This window comes from Hyla sarda, chromosome 4, assembly GCF_029499605.1.
Source record: "Hyla sarda isolate aHylSar1 chromosome 4, aHylSar1.hap1, whole genome shotgun sequence".
Lineage (NCBI taxonomy): Eukaryota > Metazoa > Chordata > Amphibia > Anura > Hylidae > Hyla > Hyla sarda.
The window spans coordinates 11903743-11917265 of NC_079192.1; the positions used below are offsets into that span (position 1 = coordinate 11903743).

Sequence of the window (13523 nt, forward strand, 5' to 3'; positions counted from 1 at the left end):
ACAGAATAATGATAAGGTGTAATTTTTACCGAAATATGCACTGCGTAGAAACGAAAGCCCCCAAAAGTTACAAAATGGCGTTTTTTTTTCGATTTTGTCGCACAATTATTTTTTTTTCCGTTTCGCCGTGCATTTTTGGGTAAAATGACTAATGTCACTGCAAAGTAGAATTGGCGACGCAAAAAATAAGCCATAATATGGATTTTTAGGTGGAAAATTGAAAGGGTTATGATTTTTAAAAGGTAAGGAGGAAAAAACGAAAGTGCAAAAACGGAAAAACCCTGAGTCCTTAAGGGGTTAAGGGGTTAAAGGGGTATTCCGGGAATTTTTTTTATTTGACTATGCTACAGGGGCTGTAAAGTTAGTGTAGTTCATAATATAGTGTCTGTACCTGTGTGTGACGGTTTTCTCACAATTCTTCTGTGATTTTCACTCCAATATTTATTTTTACCAGCATACAAAATGACTGTTGTCTCAGATTTTTCCCAGCATGCAATGCGGTCGAGACCTGACTCACTAGTCAGCTGATGACAGGGAGCCTGTCTGCTTCAATGGGTGGAGGGATCAATCTGCAACTAATGCAACAGCTGTAGGCACCCTGATTGAAAACCACAGGTCTTTTGATGGATGCAGCTCATTTATGTTTCAATGGGTGGGGTGGCTGATGTGTGGGAGGGAGGAAAAAGGAATTGTGGGATTTTTAGTCAAAAAAAGAAATGTCAAACAGGAAATACAAGTTCACAGAAAGCTAACCACAGTGTTATGGTAATCTCACAACATAGCCATTTAGCCCCAAGACAAGCGCAGATCCTTCCTTAGCATGTCCATTACTGTCTGCCAGGTACATACTAAAATCACCTTATGGTGGAGAACCCCTTTAATGCTATACAATATCAAGTTTATTGATTCCCATGTTCTCTGTTTCACATATCCGCATCTTGGAAAGTCGAGTACTCCAAGCCTCATTCCCGATCTTCTTCAGCTCTTAGACATCAATCAATCTATGTGCGGGCCAAGCCTCTGTATAACCTGAAGAGTTATTTCTGTTACTTCGTGGACTTTTTTTTATCTTTTATTGTTTGCATTTTCTACTTGATCTTACCCCCTGCATCTCACCCCATATAAATATTCTCATACGTACTCTATTTTAATGTTATGTAAATACATTTTACCCGCCTAATTTTGGCATTTTTTTAAGTGTGTGTATATATACCCTCTCAGAACACTGCTTTGTTATACCAATCTGAGGAAGGGTGTATATCCGAAACGCGTCATTGGTTGTCAAAATCAAAGATATTTCATTTTAATATACCTTTTGCCTGATACTTCCGGAGAAGCCTGCGCCTAGAGTGGGTCTTTTTCTACTATTTCCTTGCATTTCCTTGCCCCATGTCCACACATATGTAGCCGCCATTTTAGCCCCCCCCCCCCCCCCCCGCTCAAAATGTAGTGAATGATGTGATTCGTTACCACGAAGCGAGAGGAAATTCGGATTTGTTCAGAATCAAATTTTTCATGAGCTTCGATTTGCCCATCTCTAGTGATCTGTGTCAGGAGGAAACGTTTCATCCTCCGTGATGTGAATGGGGAGAAGACATTGTTATAACCAGTGTATTCGTGTTCCCTTCCAAATTCTTGTATGTTGTTTAGGGTAAAGATCAGTGACTGGTTATGGTGGGACAGCAGCAGGAGAAGTTGATGGAAGAAATATTGGATGGTTTTCCTTGTTTGGTATAAAGTTATATGTTAATATGGAAACCACAATGTGTTTGTTTCCAGGTGGAACGACCAATTGATGGGGATGACACCGCCCTGAATTCGATTAAACTATATTGTTCTTCCTATAGAAGCAGAGACGTTGGTGACACAATTACATCTACAACCGGAGGGTAAGTCCACACAAATGTCTCATTAAACGGATATTTATCTTGGGTTTAGGAAGCCTCAGCCACTCTTACTCTCTCAGAAGCTTAAAGGGGGTTATTCAGGAATAGAAAAACAGAGCTAATTTCTTTCAAAAGTCTGTCCCCAGGTTGTGTTTGGTTTTACAACTTGTCTCCATTCACTTCAATGGAATTGAGCTGCTCAACCACACCCAACCTGGAGACAGACGGGGAGTGGTTTTTAAAAGAAATTTGATCTGTTTTTCTATTCCTGGATAACTCATTCAAAGGGGTATTCCGGCTTTATACATCTTATCCTCTGTCCAAAGGATAGGGGATAAGATGTATGCTCGCAGGGGTCCCGACGCTGGGGAATTCTGTGCCGGACGCTGCCCCCAAAATTGAGACGGGACCCCTGCAATCCTACATCTTTTCTCCTATCTTTGGATAGGGGATAAGATGTATAAAGCCGGAATACCCCTTTAAATGGGTTATCCAGAAATAGGAAAACAGATCAAATTTCTTTTAAAAACCACTCCCCGTCTGTCTCCATAAGGTTTCCATATACATATTGCAAAAGTTTTCAAAACCTCCCAATTTCTGTAGGATTGTACATCTTTGTTAGGTGTATAGAGGGTTTTCCCCTAAGAGATGATGGAGGATCTATCTGTTGAATTTTAATGCCCGACCCTTGTGTCAGGCAGCAGCTTACTCTGCTCTCCGCATTGAAAACAAATTCACATTTGGTCAGCTGAGTGTGTGCGCATGCTTGTGGTGGTTGGGGGGGAAATAGCTGTTCTGTTGGCCGAATGATGATTCAGACGATATCTGTTGGAGGTGCATGGGAACCTTAACCCCTTAAGGACTCAGGGTTTTTCCGTTTTTGCACTTTCGTTTTTTCCTCCTTACCTTTTAAAAATCATAACCCTTTCACTTTTCCACCTAAAAATCCATATTAGGGCTTATTTTTTGCGTCACCAATTCTACTTTGCAGTGACATTAGTCATTTTACCCAAAAATGCACGGCAAAACGGAAAAAAAAATCATTGTGCGACAAAATCGATGAAAAACGCCATTTTGTAACTTTTGGGGGCTTCCGTTTCTACGCAGTGCATATTTCGGTAAAAATTACACCTTATTATTATTCTGTAGGTCCATACGGTTAAAATGATACCCTACTTATATAGGTTTGATTTTGTCGTACTTCTGGAAAAAATCATAACTACATGCAGGAAAATTTATACGTTTAAAAATGTCATCTTCTGACCACTATAACTTTTTATTTTTCCACGTACAGGGCGGTATGAGGACTCATTTTTTGGCCGTGATCTGAAGTTTTGATCGGACTTTTTGATAACTTTTTATTCATTTTTTAATGGTATAAAAAGTGACCAAAATACGCTTTTTTGGACTTTGGAATTTTTTTTGCGCGTACACCATTGACCGTGCGGTTTAATTAATGATATATTTTTATAGTGCGGACATTTACGCACGCGGCGATATCACATATGTTTATTTTTTTTTTTTTACACTGTTTTATTTTTTTTTATGGGATAGGGGGGTGATTCAAAAGTTTATTAGAGAAGGGGTTAAATGACCTTTATTAACACTTTTTTTTTTACATTTTTTTTGCAGTGTTATAGGTCCCATAGGGACCTATAACACTGCACACACTGATCTTTTACACAGATCACAGGCGTGTATTAACACGCCTGTGATCAGTGATATCGGCTCTTGACTGCTCCTGCCTGGATCTCAGGCACGGAGCAGTCATTCGCCGATCGGACACCGAGGAGGCAGGTAGGGGCTCTCCCGGTGTCCTGTCAGCTGGATTTCACTGCGGCGGTCCCGAACAGCCCGACTGAGCAGCCGGGTCACTTTCACTTTCACTTTAGAAGCGGCGGTCAGCTTTGACCGCCGCTTCTAAAGGGTTAATACCGCACATCGCCGCGATCGGCAATGTGTGGTATTAGCCGCGGGTCCCGGCCATTGATGAGCGCCGGGACTGACGCGATATGATGCGGGATCGCGGCGCGATCCCGCTTCTTATCGCGGGAGCCGGCGCAGGACGTAAATATACGTCCTGCGTCGTTAAGGGGTTAAAGGGGAACCCAATGGAAAACATTTTTTTTTAATCAACTGGTACCAGAAAGTTAAACAGATTTGCAAATTACTTCTATTTAAAAATCTTAATCCTTCCAGTACTTATCAGTTGCTGTATGCTCCAAAAGGAAGTTCTTTTCATTTAGAATTTCCTTTCTGTCTGACCACAATGCTCTCTGCTGACACCTCTGTCCATGTCAGGAACTGTCCAGAGTACAAGAAAATCCCCATAGCAAACCTCTCCTGCTCTGGACAGTTCCTGACATGGACAGAGGTGTCAGCAGAGAGCACAGTGGTCAGACAGAAAGGAAATTCAAAAAGAAAATAACTTCCTGTGGAGCATACAGCAGCTGATAAGTACTGGAAGGATTGAGATTTTTAAATAGAAGTAATTTACAAATCTAGAAGAAAACATTCGAGGTATATGTGGTTAAAAAGATCGATCCCCACCGATCCAAAATGTAATGTGAATAAATAGTATTTTTTTAACCATACCTCAAGGATGATACACAATGAATAATTATTGAAGACAATCAATAATTTACAAATCTGTTTAACTTTCTGGCACCAGTTATTTAAAAGGAAAAAAAGACCCCCAAAATTTGTAACACAATTTCTCCTGAGTACGGAAATACCCCATATGGGGGCATAAAATGCTCTGCGGGCGCACAACAAGGCTCAGGAGTGAGAGCACACTATGTACATTTGAGACCTAAATTGGTGGTTTGCACAGGGGTGGCTGATTTTAAACGCAAAAAAATAAATACCCACATGTGACCCCATTTTGGAAACTACACCCCTCACGGAACGTAACAAGGGGTATAGTATGCCTGAACACCCCACAGGTGTTTGACGAATTTTCGTTAAAGTTGGATGGGAAAATTATTTTTTTTTTTTCACAAAAATGCTTGTTACCCTAAATTTTTCATTTTCACAAGGGAAAATAGGAAAAAAGATCCCAAAATTTGTATCCCCATTTCTTCTGAGCATGGAAAAACCCCATGTGTGGACGTGTGCGGGCGAACTACAATGCTCAGAAGAGAAGGAGCGACATTGGGCTTTTGAAGAGAAAATGTGTCCGGAATTGAAGGCCATGTGTGTTTACAAAGCCCCATAGTGCCAGAACAATGGACCCCCCCCCCACATGTGACCCTATTTTGGAAACTACATCCCTCATGTAATGCAATAAGGGGTACAGTGGGAATTTATGTTCCACAGGTGTCTGACAGATTTTTGGAACAGTGGTCCGTGAAAATGAAAAATTTAATTTTTCATTTGCACAGCCCACTGTTCCAAAGATCTGTCAAACGCCAGTGGGGTGTAAATACTCACTGCACCCCTTATTAAATTCTGTGAGGGGTGTAGTTTCCAAAATGGGGTCACATGTGGGGGGTCCACTGTTCTGGCACCACGGGGGGCTTTGTAAACGCACATGGCCCCTGACTTCCATTCCAAACAAGTTCATTGTGGTGCTCCTCCTCTTCTGAGCATTGTAGTTTGCCAGCAGAGCACTTGACGTCCACACATGGGGTATTTCCATACTCAGAAGAAATGGGGTTACAAATTTTGGAGGTCATTTTCTCCTATTACCCCTTGTAAAAATGTAAAATCAAAAATTTTGGGAAAAAACAGCATTTTAGCAAAAAAAATCAACTTTAACAAAAAATCGTAAAACGCCTGTGAGGTGTTAAGGCTCACTGTACCCCTTTTTACGTTCCTTGAGGGGTGAAGTTTCCATAATAGTAGGCCATGTGGGTTGTTTTTGCTGTGCTGGCACCATAGGGGCTTCCTAAATGCAACATGCCCCCCAAAAACCATTTCAGCAAAATTTGCTTTCCAAAAGCCAAATGTGACTCCTTCTCTTCTGAGCATTGTAGTTCGCCCGCAGAGCATTTTACATCCTAACATGGGGTATTTCCATACTCAGAAGAGATGGGGTTACAAATTTGGGGGGGGGGGGGCATTTACTCCCATTACCCTTTGTAAAAATTGTAAATTTGGGGAAAAAACTTCACTTTAGTGAATTTTTTTTTCCATTTACACATCCGACTTTAACGAAAAGTCGTCAAACACCTGTGGGGTGTTAAGGCTCACTGGACCCCTTGTTATGTGCCTTGAGGGGTGTAGTTTCCAAATGGGTATGCCATGTGGAGAGTTTTCTGCTGTTCTGGCACCATAGGGGCTTCCTAAATGTGACATGCCCCCCAAAACCATTTAATCAAAATTCACTCTCCAAAATCCCATTGTTGCTTCTTCACTTCTTAGTCCTCTACTGTGCCCGCCGAACACTTGACATCCACATGTGAGGTATTTCCTTACTCTAGAGAAATTGGGTTACATATTTTGTGGGACTTTTTCTCCTATTACCCCTTGAAAAAATTCAAAAACTGGGTCTACAAGAACATGCGAATGTAAAAAATGAAGATTTTGAATTTTCTCCTTCACTATGCTGCTATTCCTGTGAAACACCTAAAGGGTTAACACACTTACTGAATGTCATTTTGAATACTTTTAGGGGTGCAGGTTTTATAATGCTGTAATTTATGGGGTATTTCTAATATGAAGGCCCTTCAAATCCACTTCAAAACTGAACTAGTCCCTGAGAGATTCCGATTTTGAAAATTTTGTGAAAAATTGGAAAATTGCTGCTATACTTTGAAGCCCTCTGATGTCGTTCAAAAGTAAAAACATCTCAACTTTATGATGCCAACACAAAGTAGACATATTGTATATGTGAATCACTATAATTTTTTTGGAATATCTATTTTCCTTACAAGCAGAGAGTTTCAAAGTTAAAAAGATGCAACATTTTCATTTTTTTCATCAAATTTTGGAATTTTTCACCAAGGAATTATGCAAGTATCGATGGAAATTTTCCACTAACATAAAATAGAATATGTCACGAAAAAATGTATTAATGCTTAAAGTGACAGTGGTCAGATGTGCAAAAAATGGCCGGGTCCTAAACTGAAAATTGGCTGGGTCCTTAAGGGGTTAAAGGGGTACTCCAATGGAAAACATTTTTTTTTTGAACTGGTGCCAGACAGTTTAACAGATTTGTAAATTACTTCTATTAAAAAATCTTAATCCTTTCAGTACTTATTAGCTGCTGAATACTACTGAGGAAATTGCTACAGAGGAGCTCTCTGCTGACATCATGACCACAGTGCTCTCTGCTGACATCTCTGTCCATTTTAGGAACTATCCAGAGTAGGAGAAAATCCCCATAGAAAACATATGCTGCTCTGGACAGTTCCTAAAATGGACAGAGATGTCAGCAGAGAGCACTGTGGTCATGATGTCAGCAGAGAGCTCTGTGTTTCAAAAAGAAAAGAATTTCCTCAGCAGCTAATAAGTACCCGAAGGATTAAGATTTTTTAATAGAAGTCATTTACAAATCTGTTTAACTTTCTGGCACTAGTTGATTTAAAAAAAAAAAAGTTTTCCACCGGAATACCCCTTTAAGGTCAAAATGGGCTGGGTCCTTAAGGGGTTAAGGAACCAAGACCCTGTCATGGCTGCAGCCTCTTTATTGGCAGAAATTAACATGGTTGAGATAATCTGCATAAAATGTTATAAATATTCTGTAATTATGTAACTACATGGAGGACTGCAGTCCTATAACCTATGATCAACCCCTAAAGGACATAACCCATTTCGGCCTCAAGGACACAATCTCATTTTTGCATTTTTGTGTCTTCATCCTTCCCTTCTAAGAGGCAGAACTTTTCCATCCACAGACCCATATGAGGCTTTTTTTTTATTTTTTGTTTGCACAACCTGTTAAACTTTTTAGTGACACCTTTCATTTTACCATAAAATGTACGATGCAAAAAAAAATTACAAAAAATAAATAATAATTCTTTGTGTGGGGAAATTGATAAGAAAATCACAATTTTTCAACTTTGAATTATTATTTTTTTTTTTACACAGTGCACTTTATGGTAACAATGACGTCTTGTTTACTCTACGGGTCAATACGATTAAAACGATAACCGCGTTTACATGCTTTTCTACTACTGTACTGCTTAAAAAAATATTTTTTAACAAAATTAGCTGTTCACCGTACGGGATCATTAACAGTTTATTTTAATAGTTTGGACATTTACGCAGGTGTCGGTACCAAATATGTTGATTTATTTTACTTTTTTCACATTTTCTTTGGTAAAATGGGAAAAGAGGAGAATGTTTATTTTATTTGGGGAGGGGCTCATTCACTTTTATAATTTTTTTTTTTTTTACACTTTTGTGTCCCCACAGGGTACTATTTATTGCAATCCTTGGATTGCAAATACTAAACATTGCTATGGATATGCATAGCACTGATCAGTGTTATCTGCAATCTAATTCTCTGGTCTGCTGGAAGGTAGACCAGAGAAGAAGACTGCAGGCGCCGGCTGGAGGTGGTGAGTAAAGCTCCTCCGGCCATCTCAATATATCGGGCCACCCGCGATTGCACCACGGGCGGTCGGATGTGCGTCTGAAAACCACCGCAATATTTTCAATCCTGTGATCAGTATTGATCGTGGCATCTGAAGGGATAATGGCGGACATCGCAGATGTCCGCCATTATCCATGAGGTCCCGACTGCTCATAACGGCATCCAGCTGGTTCCGATCACCATGTCTACCGTATGTCCTCTAGGGGTTAAAGGGGTACTCCGCCCCTAGACATCTTATCCCCTATCCAAAGGATAGGGTAAAAGATGTCTGATCGCAGGGGTTCTTCCGCTGGGGACTCCCGCTATCTCAGCTAAGGCACCCCCCGACATATGTTGCATGGAGCAAACTTCGCTCCATGCCGTATGACTGGTGATGCAGGGCAGAGGCTCGTGATGTCACGGCAGCACCTCGCTCATGATGTCACAGCCATGCCCCCTCAATGCAAGTCTATGGGCGACTTGAATTGAGGGGGTGTGGTCGGGACATCACGAGCCTCCGGCGCTGCACCCGATGCTGTAAACAAACACAGGGTCTAGCAGGGAGATCGCAGTTGTCCCCAGCGGTGGGACCCGGCATTCCTTTGGATAGGGGATAAGATGTCTAGGTGCGGAATACCCCTTTAAAGGGGTCCTCTGGTGGAAAATGTTTCTTTTTTTTTTAAATCAACTGATGCCAGAAAGTTAAACAGATTTGTAAATTACTTCTATAAAAAAATCTTAATCCTTCCAGTACTTATCAGCTGCTGTATACTACAGAGGAAATTCTTTAATTTTTGGATCTCTTTTCAGTCTGACCACAGTGCTCTCTGCTGACACCTCTGTCCATGTCAGGAACTGTCCAGAGCAGGAAAAAATCCCCATAGCAAACATATGCTGCTCTGGACAGTTTCTAAAATGGACAGAGGTGTCAGCAGAGAGCACTGTGGTCAGACAGAAAAGAAATCCCAAAAGAAAAGAACTTCCTCTGTAGTATTACAGCAGCTGATAAGTACTGGAAGGATTGAGAATTTTTAATAGAAGTAATTTACAAATCTGTTTAACTTTCTGGCACCAGTTAATAAAAAACAAAAACAAACGTTTTCCACCGGAGTACCCCTTTAACCCCTTAACGATGCAGGACATATATTTACGTCCTGCGCCGGCTCCCGCGATATGAAGCGGCTCGCGTTGCGACCCCGCATCACATCGCGTCGGTCCCAGCGCTCATCAACGGCCGGGACCCGCGGCTACTACCACACATCGCCGATCGCGGCAATGTGCGGTACTAACCCTTTAGAAGCGGCGTTCAAAGCCCTATGGGACCTATAACACTGCAAAAAAAAGTTAAAAAAAAAAGTGTTAATAAAGGTCATTTAACCCCTTCCCTAATAAAAGTTTGAATCACCCCCCTTTTCCCATAAAAAAAATAAAACAGTGTCAATAAAAAAATAAATAAACATATGTGGTATCGCCGTGTGCGGAAATGTCGGAACTATAAAAATATATAATTAATTAAACCGCACGGTTTTATACCATTAAAAAATGAATAAAAAGTGATCAAAAAGTCTGATCAAAACAAAAATGGTACCGATAAAAACTTCAGATCACGGCGCAAAAAATTAGTCCTGATAACGCCCTGTATGTTGAAAAATAAAAAAGTTATAGGGGTCAGAATATGAAATTTTTAAACGTATAAATTTTCCTGCATGTAGTTATGATTTTTTCCAGAAGTACGACAAAATCAAACCTATATAAGTAGGGGATCATTTTAACCGTATGGACCTACAGAATAATGATAAGGTGTCATTTTTACCGAAATATGCACTGTGTAGAAACGGAAGCCCCCAAAAGTTACAAAATGGCGTTTTTTCTTCGATTTTGTCGCACACTGATTTTTTTTCCATTTTGCCGTGAATTTTTTAGTAAAATGACTAATGTCACTGCAAAGTAGAATTGGTGATGCAAAAAATAAGCCATAATATGGATTTTTAGGTGGAAAATTGAAAGGGTTATGATTTTTAAAAGATAAGGAGGAAAAAACGAAAGTGCAAAAACTGAAAAACTCTGAGTCCTTAAAAGGGTACTCCGCCCCTAGACATCTTATCCCCTATCCAAAGGTAAGGTGATAAGATGTCAGCCGCTGCTGGGGACCCCGGGGATCGCTGCTGCAGCACCCCGCTATCGTTACTGCGCAGAGCGAGGTCGCTCTGCACGTAATGACGGGCAATACAGGGGCCGGAGCATCGTCATGGCTCCGCCCCCATCAATACAAGTCTATGGGTGGGGGCGTGGCGGTCGTCACGCCCCCTGCCATAGACTTGCATTAAGGGGACGGGCCGTGTTGTCATGAGGGGCAGAGCCATGACGTTACGCTGCTCCGGCCCCTGTATCGCCCGTCATTACGCACAGAGCGAACTCGCTCTGTGCAGTAATGATGGCGGGGTGCCGCAGTGGGGATCCCCGGGGTCCCCAGCAGCGGGACCGCGGCGATCTAACATCTTATTCCCTATCCTTTGGATAGGGGATAAGATGCCAGGGGCGGAGTACCCCTTTAAGGGGTTAAGAAGTTTCTATTACATCAGGAACGTATTTCTAGTAAAAGTGAAGTGTATTTGTGTACTATGGCCATCCAGAACCTTCTCAATATTAGTTCATAATAAGTAAGGTCCTGATAAAGTGAATTACATATCGCAGCTGAGGGTAAAATGCTCTCAATTGTATCTCTGCTCTAAGATTCATGTGGAAATAGTGTGCGGCAGGGGCCATATTCGAATTCGCGATATTTTGTGAATATATTGATGATTATTCATCCTATGTTCGCAAAATTCACATATTCGCTATGTTCGTTCACTTTTTTTTTTCATGCGAAAATTTGCATAAAATTTGCAAGGAAAAGTTGCATGTGAAAAAAAAAAGAATATTCGTCATTACGAATATATATATATATATATATATATATATATATATATATATATCACTAAATTCTTAATATTCGCAAAACCGCGAAGTGCCGATATTCGTGATGAAAAATTGCATTACGAATATTCGTGCTCAACACTATTCTTCAACTGCACGAAACTGCACGAAACACCAATGACATGTTGATAATAAACACCATCTAACCTATGTGTCTTCCTCCACAGTTGGGGGGACTGGACTTACGTTTCCTGGTGTCCTAGTGGAAATCTTATAAGTTTTGCCTTGAAGGTTGAGCCACCACAGGGTAAAGGAGACGACACAGCGGCCAACAACATCATGATGCAATGTTCAGATCACACCATTCTAGGAGGAAATGGTGGCCCCTGGGGAAATTATGGGAGCTGGAGTGGAATTTGCCCCGGTGGTATCTGTGGTATCCAAACCAGAGTGGAAGGTTCACAAGGCAAAGGAGATGACACCGCGCTCAATGATGTCCGCTTTGAATGTTGTCCAACATAAAACGTCTCAGTAATGGAATGTAAATCTGGATCTAAATTTTATAAATAAAGTTATAACTTCTGCTGTAATTCTATTGTATGTGATATCAACACCTATATCTTGGTCACTGTCTACATCAGCATTTCCCAACCAGGACGCCTCCAGCTCTTGCAAAACTACAACTCCCAGCATGGACCGGAAGGCCAAAGCTGGAGGCGCCCTTGTTAAAAGTGAACTCCGCCCCTAGACATCTCTATGCAAAGGATAGGTGATAAGATGTCTGATCGTGGGGGTCACCAGAAATCTAGGCTGCGGCACTCCAGGCATCCGGTGACTGGTGATGTGGGGCGGAGGCTCATGATGTCACCGGTACACCTCACTCGTGATGTCACGGCCACGCCCCCTCACTGCAATCCATCACGCCCCCTCCCATAGACTTGCATTGAGGGGGCGTGGCCGTGACGTTACGAGTGTGGCATACCCGTGACATCATGAGCCTCCGGCGCTGCACCTGACGCTCTGAACGAACGCCAGGTGCAGCAGGAAGAACGTGACGATCCACAGCAGCAGGACCCCCGTGATCAGACAACTCATCCCCTATCCTTTGGATAGAGGATAAGATGTCTAGGGGTGGAGTACCCCTTTAAGAAACCCTGGTCTACAGGCTGCTGTGTACATTTGCTTATGTCTTTCTGGCTCAGTTTACTGATGCGCGAGTCACAATTTCTTTTGAATAGAGAATGTAATGTTTAAAGGTGCAGAATAGGGAATAAGTGTCAGATCATGGGGGGGTCAGACTGCTTTGACCCGCTGCCCACAATCTTAAGAATGGGGCTTCAAGCCTGTGTTCTATTCATTGTAATGCCCCCTCCCATAGACTTGCATTGAGGGGGCGTGGCCGTGTCGTCATGAGCATCCGGCACTGCACCCGATGCTCTAAACGAATGCCGGGTGCAGCAGGGAGATCGGACATCTTACCTCCTATTCTTTGGATAGGGGATAAGATGTCTAGGGGCAGAGTACCCCTTTAAGGGGTTAAGAGAGTGCTCCTAATCTCAGCTCTAATCAAAACACCTGGGAACCAGAAATCTTGCTGATTAATAGTGGGTCAAATACTTATTTATTTGAGTAAAATACAAATCAATTAATAACTTATTTGAAATTTGTTTTTTCGTCTTCTCACTGTTAAAAAAAAACAACTATTAAAATTATCAGTGTCAGTGGCCAAATGTACAAAATATGCCAAATGTATAAGGATTTAGGTAAACTAGAGAAATGGTCAAAACTCTGGTCACTGACATTTAATGTGAATAAGAGCAGAATAATGCACCTGGGGCTTAGAAACCCCAAAAAGATGTGATACAGTCCTGACCTCAGTATCTGAGGAAAGGGATTTAGGGGCCAACTTTTTTTAAAGACTTTAAAGTAGACAGACAATGTAACAACAGTAAGTGATAGCAGAATGCAGAGGCATTAGCTGTAGAAGAAAATTACTGAAGGATGTATAGGGAGAGGTATTAGCAGTAGAGATAAGTGCTCATGGGTGTATAAGGAGAGGTATTAGCAGTAGAGAGGGAAGTTGTAACACTCATGTTTCAGAAGACAGGAACACCGGTGGATGTGGGTCCGCTTGACCTGTGTGGCAGATGGCTCGGACTGTACCAGGGAACAGAGTCTAAGGTGCTGCTGGTTTTCACCAG

The 13523-nt window shown here is 41.6% G+C and overlaps 1 protein-coding gene across 1 annotated transcript; it reads left to right on the top strand.

Moving 5' to 3' along the window:
• Positions 1–1743: 1743 nt before the first annotated feature.
• Positions 1744–11844, top strand: LOC130367250 (vitelline membrane outer layer protein 1 homolog). The gene is made up of 2 exons (XM_056569655.1): positions 1744–1889; positions 11550–11844. The coding sequence occupies exons 1-2, from the start codon at positions 1744–1746 to the stop codon at positions 11842–11844; spliced, it is 441 nt and encodes a 146-aa protein (XP_056425630.1).
• Positions 11845–13523: the final 1679 nt, after the last annotated feature.

Bases quoted from the DNA above. Each gene is read 5' to 3' on its own strand.
- LOC130367250 (XM_056569655.1), top strand. From the start codon at position 1,744: ATGTTAATATGGAAACCACAATGTGTTTGTTTCCAGGTGGAACGACCA. The intron at 1,890-11,549 runs GTAAGTCCACAC...CTTCCTCCACAG, and splicing joins ATTACATCTACAACCGGAGG to TTGGGGGGACTGGACTTACG.